We start from the raw sequence: 13,057 nt of genomic DNA on the forward strand, positions 1-13,057 counted from the left end.
CTTTATTAAGGCATTTTACTCCTGGACTTAAAGGAAAGTGAAGATGATTTAAAAAGAAGTGTTTAAAAAACAATTTCGGAACTTAAATGGTGGCTTACGTAACTTTTCATATTTAGTCTTCTGGTAACTTGATACAAAGGCAGTACTAGAACATTCATTTATACACTGATGTACATAAAACAAGAGTAACTGTAGTAACAGCTGTACAGAGGAGCCAGGCTGATTCAACAGTGGATAAGAAATTGTTTATTTGACTTGAACATAATTACAAGGAAACCAAACAGTCTGCAACATTCTAGCTTCAGTGGGAATCGCTCTAAGTGAATCACACTCAACACAGTAGGTCATCTCAAACTGCTTTTTATTACATCTTAAATAACAGTACATTTTAATATAGTTTCTATCTTGCATCCAGCTTTCGGTTGTACACTGACTGACTTAAAATTAAATACAAAAGGTGAAAAGGGAGGAGTGGGGAGGGGGTGCAGAGCTCTACAGTTATTTGATGGAGAAAGAGAAAAGGAAAGGGAATTTAATTAATTTTTAATATTTTTTTATTTTGTTTTATTTTTTGCCAACTCCAGGCCTAACGCACAGTTACAGCACATTTTTTTTGTACAGAATGCCGTAGAGAAAAAAAACAGGATGGAAAAAAAAAAGTCACTACTGCTAAAGAAAGAGCATATCTGTTTACAAGGAAAAGGGAACAACAGAAAATTCTGCCATTCGGATGCTGCAAGATTTACTTTTCATTTTCTAATAAAGGACAGAAAAAAAAAAACCCGTTATAAAATGTTTCTTTGTAAATGGAATTTCGCTTTGCTACAGAGGGAATGAAAATTTATTTGTTCCGTCTGGATTGTGTATATTTAGATGAATGAATGTACGTATGTGTATAATTTAAGCATTTGCGTTACTTTTTAATTTGTGGAATTCCTCTCAAGAGTGGACCAAGTAACCGTTTATGTAGCAGGGTTTGCTTCTCGAGTGCATAGCTTTGACATTGTAATTGAATCATGTATGCACAGAGTAGCCAAAAAACAAGGAAAAATAGAAAGAAAAATATAAATACCAATGTATTGATATATTCAACAGGTTATTTTCTTAAAGAAAAACATCAAAAGGACTTTATTCCATATGCACCTTTTAAGCAATTCTACAGCATGCGATTCTAAGAGATAACCCACCCATGGCAGACAACCAAAATCTTTTTTTTTTTTCGTTTTTAACTTAAAAAGTTTCAATATCATTATTTTCAAACATTGATTTATACAACATGTCATTCACAGAGTAGTAACTGCATTTCCAAGCACGGAATGGGCACCTCTGTTAAAAGAGAAATGTCCGGATTGCAACCAGGCTGAAGTGGAGGTAGACCCTACCCGACCAAATCACAACACCGGTCCCAACCACGGGCAACGGAAACCAGGGAAAATAAAAGTCAAGTAAAGGAGGAGACAAAAGGAAAAAAAAAAAAAAAAAAAAGAATAAAAACGGGGCATGGTGGATTAAAATCCGATGGGTTAATCTTCATTTAATTATTCTACACTGTTGCCAGACAAAAAGGTGTATGAATGGTTAAAATGGTTTGTATTTTTTTTTTTTGTTGTTTTCCGTTTTAAAAACGAGCATTCATTATCATAAACAGCATGTGCTTGGTTAGTTAACTTTTTCTTTAGACATTATTCTATATATGCAAAGTTTAATTTTTGTGCAAACAAAGATTTGTGGACTACACTGGAAAAAGAAACAGAAAAACTATCATGGGGCTAAATATACAGAAGGGCCAGAAGTGGCTTGAGGACTCCCTGTTGAAGCTAAATTCTCTCACTTTGTTCTCCAGTGGGATAAAGCTGGACTTAAAATGACGTGATCTGCAGGGTTCTTTCACTTGTCAACCTAAAAACATTGTCTAAAATGAGTAAAGACTAGGAAATAAAACAAAGCTTTGATCCTCATTTTAAACATTTACTGACAGTTCACTGATCTACCTCTCTTCAACAAAATATAATGAAAACAGAAAAAAAAATGAACATGGTCAAAAGCTATTAAGAGTTAGATCACTGTCATGTAATAACCTTCACTCAACCCTATGCATAATGAGGATGCAGGATATTTATTCTGTGGTAGTGCCCACGGGGACACGGGTTTTGTATTTTCACTTTTTACAATATCAGACCATGATCGTCAGAGGAATGCATGATTTTTCCCCTCCAGTCCACTCTGAAACCACGGAATTCCTTGAGCATTTTTTTGTCTTTTTTTCGTGTAGCTGAATGAATGACAGACAATTGTGCTCTTTTAGATGAGAAGGAGAGAAAGAGGGAGAGAATTTTTGCCCTTGTTAGGTTTCTGGGGTGTTTGGAGTCAGTATCATGGGGGTTTTCAAAAAGATTGGATATGCAATAAAATTGAACATTGTGATGTTGGAATGGTCTTGCACTCAACTTTGGAGTCCGGATGCCATCTGGAAAAAACAAAACATGCATTTAACATTATTTAGCCACATTCCTCACTGACCAGAGGACTGAAAATTTATTCAAATGTGATCAGAATTATGTTATTTCACAACTAAAACAGGGCCCAAAGGTGAAATAATTCCACTGTGTGAATGATGCGTTTGGTGTAGTGCTTGCTCAATCTTTCAGGCTGCACCTTCACCTACAACCCCCAGATGGCAGCAAATACAAATTCTTGATGGGTTTTTATCTGGCCTATGCCATTACCACACATCATAAAGTGTCCTTATATCATTTACCTTCAGACTCTAGTTCCAGATCTTGAGAAAGCTGTCCCAGGACCCTGTTGCCACTGCCATGCCGTCGTCAGTCACACCCAAGCAGCTCACCCGGTTATCATGACCAGCCAGGACACCTAAAGACAGAGGAGAGGTAATAACATTAAACCGGACATCCGACATGGTTAAGCGGGGGGGGGGGGGTTCCAAACTATGATGAAAAGCACATATTTATGCTGTCAACAGCCTACCATTTAACGATATAACAAAGTCTGATCTGGCAGAATATCATTTCCAGTGGAATAAATAAGTTTGTGTGTACATAAATTTTAAATGGTCCACTCAGATGTGTGTCATCTCTAGGGCTGCAACTAACGATTATTTTAAGAGTAGACTAATTTATGAATTATTTTTCGATTAGTCACGATTATTTCTGTCACACCCACAGAAACCATAACTCCGCGGTGCTTTCTCTTCACATGCTCATGCACGACTGTCGTACTGCCGTGGTATGTCTACTCTGTGTGGCAGACTACACATTTCACCTTTTTGGACAGGGTGATTAGCTGGAAAAATTCCCAAACTTTTGAAGTACGAGGTCTAAAGCTGTTTTCACTCGACTATTTAGGTTGTGCCACCATGGTCTTAAGTTGTTCTTCGTTGGTTAAGAAGATGCTGGACAAAATGACAATACTGCCCCCAGCATTTCCTGTGATGCTTTGCAGCCTTTGCTTGATGTTTAGAGTTCTTACACTGTCAAAAGCCGTGTTTGGTAAATGGCATTAAGTTGCCTGGTGCAGTGTTTTATTAACAAATGCGTTAACAGGCGTTTATAACACGACGCGTCGACAAATTTTGCGCCGATGAATCTTTATTGTCGACGTTGTCGACTAATCGTTGCAGCCCTAGTCATCTTTGATCCAACAATGCTTTCAATAGATATTCAGTATTTATCCTTCTACACAGACCTTTCACATCTGGAGCAGGTGGTGCTTGCTGCTTTTTCAGATGCATTTTAATACAGTTTACACACTTCTCCCTCTCCAGTTTTGCTACAAATACGTGAAATTCTGTCTATACACCCATGTTCAGAGAGACATTAGAGTGACATTTCCAATTCAACAACAAATCCCGATGTCTTCTGCTTTTCGCCCTCTACTAACATGTTTCTGTTAAAACTTGGGCACTGAAATCATTCGCTCCAAGTTAAGATTACCCATAATGGAACATTATTGCAATTTTCAGCACAGACATGATGTATGACGGGTCAGTGAAAACGACTAACTGGACTCTACTTTTGCACAGACTTTGGCCTTTACAGGTTAAATGTAAAGTTCAGCACATCATGCAGTGGTTGAAGAGCAGCATCTGGTTTCAGTGGATGCCAGACTTTCAAGAAAACTTTACTCGCATTCTGCTTTGTAAAACCTTTCAGTTGTGTGAGGATTCACTTACTGGGTGAACAAATAAACTCTGAATCATAATCCTAAATCCTGCTTTTAGGAATATTCTTGCTGGTGCTCAATTTTTAAATGAAACCCTTATGATTGCATAATGTCCAGAAGTAGAAATTGTCCAATAAGGGGATGATCATTCTTTCACACCAACCCTCACACTTCAGCCTTTCAGGCAAGTCTGAAAGAATTCATTTAGGCTTTTTTGCAAAACCATAGGACAGAACCTCCCATTAAGTCTTCATCTACCTGCCAACTGTGTATGTCTTATCACAGCCTTAAAGTGCAGCAGCAGTGTGCAGCCTGCCTTGTTTTGTCAAGACATTTAGCCCCTTTAAGAGATCATTGGATCCATTTTTTCCATGTTCATTAACCCATAAAACTTTTTTTGATGGGTATAAAATGAGGAAGGCAAATATTTAGATGTGTAAAGTGGGAAGAACCTAGCAACAAAGTTTTTTCCTATCGCTATAAGAAAAATCATTTCAACTGCTGACAATTTTCCAGAAAGATGTTTGAAAAAGTATTTTTTTCTTAATATCTGACAACTTGCTCACATCCAATTTAAGAAAAACATCTAAATCACAGTTATACTGGGAGTTACTGTGTCAATCTCATATTCTGGATGGTTGGAGAAAGTATTTTGTGGACAGTAAAACTTACAAATGTAAAATAACTTTTTGAAAATATCAACCAAAAAAGTGTTTAAACTGTTTTTTGGAAAGTTTACTTACCATTTATAGAAATCTAAATACAGGCATAAAACCTAAGAACAGTGCTGCTCACTCAGAGAATAACCTAATGTTTTCATTGTTAGTTCACTTCCAAGAAATAATTAAGGATTTCATTCAATCCTGTATTGACCAAAATAAAGGATTTATGAAACCTGAAATCTGATGAAGGCCTTTGATGACTTTATGTAAAACCATAATGTTCTATTTGGAGGAAATTGCATTACAGTAGTTTTTTGCACAAATCTGGAATAAGATGGCTTGATAGCCATTAATCACAGAGGACTCTGGACATATTTCAATTTTCTCAGGAAATAGTTTCAGGAAAAGGAGCAAACAGAAATTTCCACTTTATGACACAAAACTCATTCAATACTGAGGGTGAAAATATTTAAATTTTGCTTCAGAGTGGATTTTAACCAGCTAGACATAAATCATTCAGAACAGAGTTATATTTATTCTTGGCGAGTCATTTCTAGTTATGATAAACTACATTTTTAGAGCTCATCAAATGACAATTTTTGCTCTTTAACATCGGCTCACCTGCACGGTCGGCTTTCAAAGTGTCCCAGACGTTGCAGTTGAAGTCATCATAGCCAGCCAGCAAAAGACGGCCACTCTTGGAGAATGCCACAGAGGTGATGCCGCAGATGATGTTGTCATGTGAATAAACCATCAGCTCCTGGTCAGCACGCAGGTCAAACAGCCGGCAGGTGGCATCATCTGAGCCCGTGGCAAAGGCGTTGCCATTAGGGAAGAACTGCAACAACAAGTAAAATCAGGTTTCACGTGTGCATACAGTCTTTACTGATGAACATAATTTAACTCACACTGTGTAACATTCCGGAACTACCATCTAGCATGTGTATTAAAGAAACCCAAATTTTCCACTACTTACTACTTACCTATGGCCTAAGTATTAGGTCAAACGTATCCTATGGCCTGATAAGTAACAATTATCAAAAACACACAAACTCCTGGTGTTAATTTCAAAATATTCATTCAGAAGCTCTACTAAAATACAGTCAAATTTCTTAGATTCAAACTAGAAAATGGCTTTGAAGCTGCAAGATGATGCACTGTCAGCATCCAGAGTTGGACCTGCCTCATAATACAGATTTGGTCTGACAGATTTGACTAACAAATGCCTTGAATAACTTGAAACTGATATGAATCATATTAGGGGGGTGGGGTGTTAAGAGTGTGTCTGTCTGTGCATCTGTCCGTACACAAATGGCATTGATGTCTGACTCGTGGCCAGTGAAGGTCTGTCGGCACATTCCTTCTCTGATGTCCCAGAGCTTGGCTGAAGCATCACAGGCTCCAGACACAAACAGCCTGGTGTCAGGTGCCAGAGAGAGGCTCATCACATCTCCAGTGTGACCAGCAAATGTAGTTGTCTGCTGACCAGTTTCAATGTCCCACAGAGCACTGCAACAAACAAAGGAGGCAAAAAGAAAATGCCCAACAAACAAAACAGTTAATCATTTATTAAAAGTGATCAGGTAAGTGATCCCACAAACTGTGTGAAGCCTGTTAAATTATAGCTAAAATCAAATTCGTTTTAAATGCTGATTTACGTTCCTTTCAGTCACAAACATTAGCAGGGCTAGCACAAATAAATAACACTAAAAAAGAAAAAAAAAGAAAAACCGCACAGCAGCTGATACCAATCCACTTTTCAGTTAACAGTGTCAAATGTTATGAAACACATATAATTTGAGATCTATTTATAGTGAGGTAGCACTGAATTGTGCATGATGTAATATCACAGCTCACCAGGTGGTGTCTCCAGAGCTGGTGACAATCTGGTTGTCATCCAGGAAGCGACAGCAGGACAAGTAACCTAAAAAGAATGAAAGACACTGATTGATTACCTCCTTCATTGGATTCTTTAAGAGTAATAGGAGATTAAGGTTTCACATAATTTCTCTGTTCACACGGCAAGAAATCCAATTCCAAGTTATAATCACACCCACAGAAAATGCTATGCAAGCTGGATGTGGGGGAGATGAATTGACTAATTCACTACCAGAAACAGGAAAAAAAGCTGTAGGGCATCTCCTGGTTCATGACTTGCTTCCATAATTCATCCATTACTCGTTGGCAGAGTGTATATACCCCTCCCTATAGTGAGGGAACTGGAACTGAAATGCTGACACACTTCCGGCATCATGTGACACTGATCAGATGAATGCTCCTTGCCAAAGCAGCCAACACTTTCATTAGTTTGTGATGGTTTTAGGCTTTAGTACCTTTTGTGCTTAATAGAAAATGACACTAGGATCAGCTCCACTCTGCAAAAATAATTAGGTGCAGTACACGGGCCTCACTTGGAAACAGGCTGGATTAAATAAAAACCCCCAAAATAGCTTAGTTTTCCAATAATTGTTCGCAGGACTTAAGAAAAAAAAACTAATCTGATGTAAGCTTCAGTGAAACTGATGTACAAAATTAGTTTGTTTTGGATCCAAAGCAAAGTTGCGAAGATCATGTTGAAGCAAACTACTGTCAGCTGATACATAACATTTTACTTTCAATGCCCATTTGACAATGGCAATGTATTCAAATCTATACGTAATCAAGATAATTTTGCATTAGTTAATTAAAATTCCCCTAACCCTTTTATTACAAGCTTTACTGGATCACGCTTAACATCGTATGATTAGTAAATGCTATCAGTGGCTGTTGAATAACTATAACCGAGATTTCTATATAATTCATTATTTCCAATAACAATTCTAGCCCTTGACTCTGCTACTGATAGTTTAGTGTGTTCTGTTGTGGCCTGAGATATCATGTCGTACAATAAAATGAACATGGTGCCAAGAAGACTTTTTTTTTTTAATCATCCTGCAGGGTCAAAATACGACTATAAATGTACTGCTTTATTGGCAGGATAATCAGAATTGGATTATGAAATGAATGATGGATAGAGCAACACAGACAAAAAGACAAGTCGGGTCTACCTGTGTGTCCAGCCAGCTCACGGCTGACGCGCACATTTCCTTCACGGGTCTTCAGATTGTAGATAGAGCAGATGTTGTCCAGACCACCACAGGCAACATAATTCCCAGAAGGGGCGTAGGCGCACGTCATCACCCAGGAGGAGCGCAATGGGATGGCATGGACCTGGCGAGAAGGAAGATTTAATATCAGATAGTATGCAGTGACAGATGGAAGAAAAGTGACAGAGAGAAATAAAAAGAGGGATTGAGAAAGAGAGAGAGCAGCCATGTTGATGAGAAAAAAAAAGAAAGAAAAACTCCTAAACCTGTTTGTAATATTAACTTCACCTACTATAAATTAAGCTTTACCTGGATTCCATAAAATGCACCAGAAATGCACTTTATCAAAATAAATTAAATCATTTGGAAGGAATAGACAACATTCAAATACTTCAATGAGATTTAAAAATGGCCTTAATTACACCATCTTATAAAGTCCTTTGAAAAAGTTGAAAAATCAAAACAATTGATCTATTAATGTTTCGACTAGCTTATCTTGATTTTTTGGTAATGATTTTGTATAATTTCATTTTTTCCCATCTTTGATTACCTTGTTTGTGGTGTAGCTGTCCCAAATAATGAGCTTGCCATCCTGGGAGGCACTGACCAAAAGCCTGGTGGAGACAGAAAAATAAGCTTTGAACACATTTTTTTTTGTTTATCCAGGTCTATGTCTCAGAGTGCCCCTTGGGGGCACATCAGGAACATTTAGAATAACTTGAGATGTGGGCTACTGCAGTTTGTAGCTGGATATTGTTGGCCTTTTAGTCTAGTCTTCTTTTGGAAAAGACCAGAATCAAAGCAGACAAAGGCCTGCTTTATGACGGAGTACCTAAAAGTCAGAGATTTATGAAGATTAAGTGTTGACCCTTTTTGGGCTTTTAGCTGGTGCGTATTTAGTTTTATCATCTTAAATTAGAGTTCTGTTGTCATGCCTTTCTGGTTCAAGCTAACTTTCCACAGATCAGCAATCAACATATGCATCAATAGATTTCGGAGGACTAGATGCAGACACTTTCAGAGGACTGAGTGCCTTCCATGTAAAAATTTTATCTTTACACAAAGTGGTAAAATGTTTAAATGTTTGCAGAGTTCTCTACACCCTTCACAAAGCCTGTAAGCAGATAATTTGAAGAAACCTGAATAATTAAAAACATTAAGGGACAATGTACTGATAACATATTTACAATGAATATTTTTGTTTTTCAAAAGCAAAATTTAGTGTGGTCTGCATGCTAAAAGCTTTACAAGCAAATTTCCCTAATTTTTTTCTTTATTTTATTGTCTAGAGACAGCTCAAGGTACTACCTCCGTGCCTGTGCTCTGCTATCTGGGTGAATCAAGCAAGAGTAACCACAGTGATGGTCCCAATTCACATCAGCACAGGAGGAGTGATCAAACCAAGGGCTGCAGGGACTATGCCAGTCTTAACTACCATACAAGCAGAGATGTGCTCAAATGCACACAAACCAGGAGATTTGCAAGGACTAAATTATTGGGCTGGCTCAGGAGAAACCAAAGCAACCTGCTAGTCAGCCTCAGTGCAAACATATCCAACTAAAAAAAATCAAAAAGTTAAATTGCAATATGAGGAAATGTTGAAGGTACAAAGTTACTTAAATGTGCCCCAACTCCACACTGACTTCCAGTAACTAGAGGAGTAAGCAAGTCAGCTGGGAGACAACAATGCAGTGCTTTCAGATGCTTGCTGTCTCGTTACAACAGACCTGTCATTTGCAGGGTTACAAAGAGAAACTCAACCTTGAAAGTCAGGAAAATATCAACTAAGCCGTAACATCTATGGCTTTTATGTGTTTTAAACAAGATGGAAATCGTTTCCTTTTTTTCTTATTGTTTATGACTGCACTCCAAATTGCATAGATTTCCTACAAACAGACTCACTTAGCCAGAACTTGTTTTGACAAAGAGCAGAGATATGTGTTGTTATATTGTTTCATTTTGGGTTTATTCCCACAGTTATACGTAAATGGTCACTAAAATTTCTGATTTAATTAAACAAGATCACACAAATTCTAAAACACAAAGAAAAATGCAAAAGAATTAAGTCATGGATAACTAAATATATATGTGTTATCGCCTGGCAATGAATTAAAAAACAAACACACACACACACACACACACAACAAAGAGCAATCTTCAAACAACTGGTTTCACGGGTGGAGCCAAAATTAAGTATCACTTTGCCAAGTTTTAAGGGAAAAAAAACAACACAAACGACTAACCATCAAAGGTAATTTGAAACTCAAATCATAAAAACACAAATTTATCTATTTTTGTTGTGCTGAATCATTATGTATAAACATTATTGACAGATTATAAAATTAGTGATTGAGTTATTGCAAAAGGCGTTCTACACGTAAAAAAAAAAAAAAAAAAGATGATAAGAAATAACGTCTTCTGTGTTGAACCATATTTTGTTTTGCTTCCATTTTTTTTACACTTGATAAATATCTTCACAGTTTTTCTGGCTTGAAATGTTTTTATCATAATAAAACTGTAGAGTTTTCTGTATTACAGATTCACGTGGAGCCACACCTTGCATGTTGGAAATTTTGGTTGTATATGAATGGTGGGATGAATAAAAAGAAGGGCATTTTTTCTCTGAGAGATCAATCACTGGGTAATTTAAGATGGATAAAAAATATTGCAGCCCAGTCCCAGGATTTGAGGTTAAAACATTTGTTTGTGACCAGAAAGATGCTTTTTTTCACTTTAGCTGAATCCCATGGCGAATGTGAGGTAATCCAGTAAACATCCCAACTGTTCTGGAGTAAGACGAAACAGTAAAAACCCCACTAGCATGAGATTAGCCGGAACAGGTACTTTCATGTAAACCAAGATCATTTTGAGTACCGGTATTTTCCCCACCCACCTACCCCATCCCAATTCACACAGACACACAGATACACAAACAGACTTACTCCAAGATAGTGTGACTGATACACATCCAATGAGCACTCATAAAAAACAAATGTTTGGTTTTTCTATTTTTTATTGTTTTTAATTAAAAACTGATTTTTAAAACTAAATAAACTAAAACTGATTTTAAATTAATGCCAACCTGAAAATAAAAACAAGACAGCCCATTTTATAATGTGTCTTTACCAATGTGTTATATTATGCTCTTAAAATCAGTAAATTATGAGCACAAGCACGGTAAAGAAAGCTTTTCCAGCCGTCTCTGGCAGTTAGAGGAAAAACTGCGCTAAAGGGAAGAAATATATTGTTACTGGATAGAAAGGAGTTGAATGAGAATACCTTGAGTCAGTGCCCCAGTGCATGGCATAGATTTTAGCCAGATGCCCCCTAAGTGTCCGTCTAGTGCGCATCTGAATTCGGCCAACAGGGTCAATGTTAGCTGTGATCTAAACAGGATCAAAAAGAAATGTGAAAAAAAGTTACTTTGAGAGCCCTTAATATTTGTGCGCAATTAAACTTTGTGGTTCGTTAATAGCAATGTTCGTTTAATGAACTCTGAAACACTAAATAACAAAACAAAATCAAATCTTTCAATGCATTTGTCAGTAGTGCAAAAAAGTTGAGTGAAGGTGATGGCATAAATGTGCTTCTTACCTGAGACAGGGTAGCATCTGCACAAGATTTCCTGGAATCCTGAAAAACAATAAATTGCTCAATCTCCAAATTATTATTGAGTGTAAACACCAGTAAGGTTAGAATCAGATTAACTGGTGACAACCTTTCCTGCCTGAGGTGAATTCACCATTTATGTGCTGTGTGTAAATTTAATAATAAAAATGTGAGTTTCAATGTGCTGTGGCAATGGCAGTACTATCATTAACATTGCACTTGATTCATTTATGGTACAACACAAAAGAAGAAATTTTGCATCGAAGTTGCATCCTTTGCCAGTTGCCTTTGCATGTTTCAACTATGCTCATGTGCAACTTGAACACACTTTCTAAAAAGTTTTTAATGGGATTTTACAGCAATAGGGTGCAAAAAGATGGACCATGATGTAAGATTTTAAACTTAAACCAATTTAGATTTCTAACTTATATAAACAAAACAAAAAACAAAACAAAAACAGTGAGAAAAAAAATACCCCCATTAACCGAAGGATGGTTAGGATTGCACTTACTCTGATCTGGTTCTTGAGCTGCTCAGCCTCCTGGCGTAGCTGATCCAGTTCACTCATTTTCCTCTGCTAATGGTGTGCTTTGCTCCGCCGCCTAGATTCTTGTTGATCTAGAGGAGACAAGCAATGACAATGTGAGTATACGTACCATAGACCGCTTACTTCATATTGGTTAAACTTTAATGTCGACATTTTGGCGGAATTCTGGAGTTCCAAATAACAAGGAGGGGCTCAGTCCTGAGGAATACATGCTTTTCCTTCCATTTTCCATTTATGGCCATACTATTGCAAAATGTAGATGCATATCAGAGTTTCTCATAAATCCAGTCCATGAAGCTAAGACAAAGCAGCAGCGAATCACTTTAGAGACAGCTCAAGACTTGCCCATGCCAGCTTGAAACTGTAACCTAGCAACAAGCACTAGACAGGTACTTAAGGCTGAGGATAACAAATTTAAGGATGATGTTAAAATCTGTTCAGCCCTAAACAACAGCAAACCTCTGGGAAAACATCTGGCTATAATGAGCATTTAACAAACATTCCTTTAAAGTCTAATCACATGTAACATTTTAAGTGGAAAAAAAATATCCATTTGGACATTTAAAAATTAAACATACCCTGTAGTTACAGTCAAAATGAAGAATAAACCGTCCAGATATTAAGAAAGCAGAGAGGTAGGAGAGTAGCTAGACTTTCACTGCACTACCAGAGCACCAAGGTGTTCAGATGAGGGGCAGGGTTTCACAAAGCCCTCAATGCTCTGGCCTGTGGATTCTAAACTCCCCTCCAATGTCATCCCTGTAATCCTGGGACACAGTTGATTCAGCTCCTCCAGCCAAATCCGGTTAAGACAAAACCTGCTGATGATCCTAAAAGCAGTGGCTATCCCGCTGACCCCAATCCTCTGTTTGACACTCTTACCATCGACACTTTCACTGTCCATAGAAAGACAAAAAGTTAAACTAAAAAGATGAATGCTACAATGACTATTTTTACTCTGACTTTGATGC

At 37.4% G+C, this 13,057-nt stretch overlaps 1 protein-coding gene across 1 annotated transcript in view; it reads right to left on the reverse strand.

Moving 5' to 3' along the window:
* Nucleotides 1-236: 236 nt before the first annotated feature.
* The window catches only part of gnb1a (guanine nucleotide binding protein (G protein), beta polypeptide 1a), a 36,641-nt gene continuing 23,820 nt past the window's right edge, over nt 237-13,057 (reverse strand). The window contains exons 2-11 of the mRNA XM_079239386.1: nt 12,051-12,157; nt 11,525-11,563; nt 11,210-11,316; nt 8,481-8,544; nt 7,892-8,054; nt 6,702-6,768; nt 6,152-6,353; nt 5,466-5,682; nt 2,759-2,874; nt 237-2,467 (exon numbers count right to left, since the gene is read on the reverse strand). Coding sequence (XP_079095512.1) covers nt 2,768-2,874; nt 5,466-5,682; nt 6,152-6,353; nt 6,702-6,768; nt 7,892-8,054; nt 8,481-8,544; nt 11,210-11,316; nt 11,525-11,563; nt 12,051-12,107 — 1,023 coding nt within the window. The 5' untranslated portion in view covers nt 12,108-12,157 and the 3' untranslated portion in view covers nt 237-2,467; nt 2,759-2,767. The remainder of the gene's footprint in view (nt 2,468-2,758; nt 2,875-5,465; nt 5,683-6,151; nt 6,354-6,701; nt 6,769-7,891; nt 8,055-8,480; nt 8,545-11,209; nt 11,317-11,524; nt 11,564-12,050; nt 12,158-13,057) is intronic.

The sequence above is a fragment of the Telmatherina bonti genome, assembly GCF_933228915.1.
Source record: "Telmatherina bonti genome assembly, chromosome: 4".
Classification (NCBI taxonomy): domain Eukaryota; kingdom Metazoa; phylum Chordata; class Actinopteri; order Atheriniformes; family Telmatherinidae; genus Telmatherina; species Telmatherina bonti.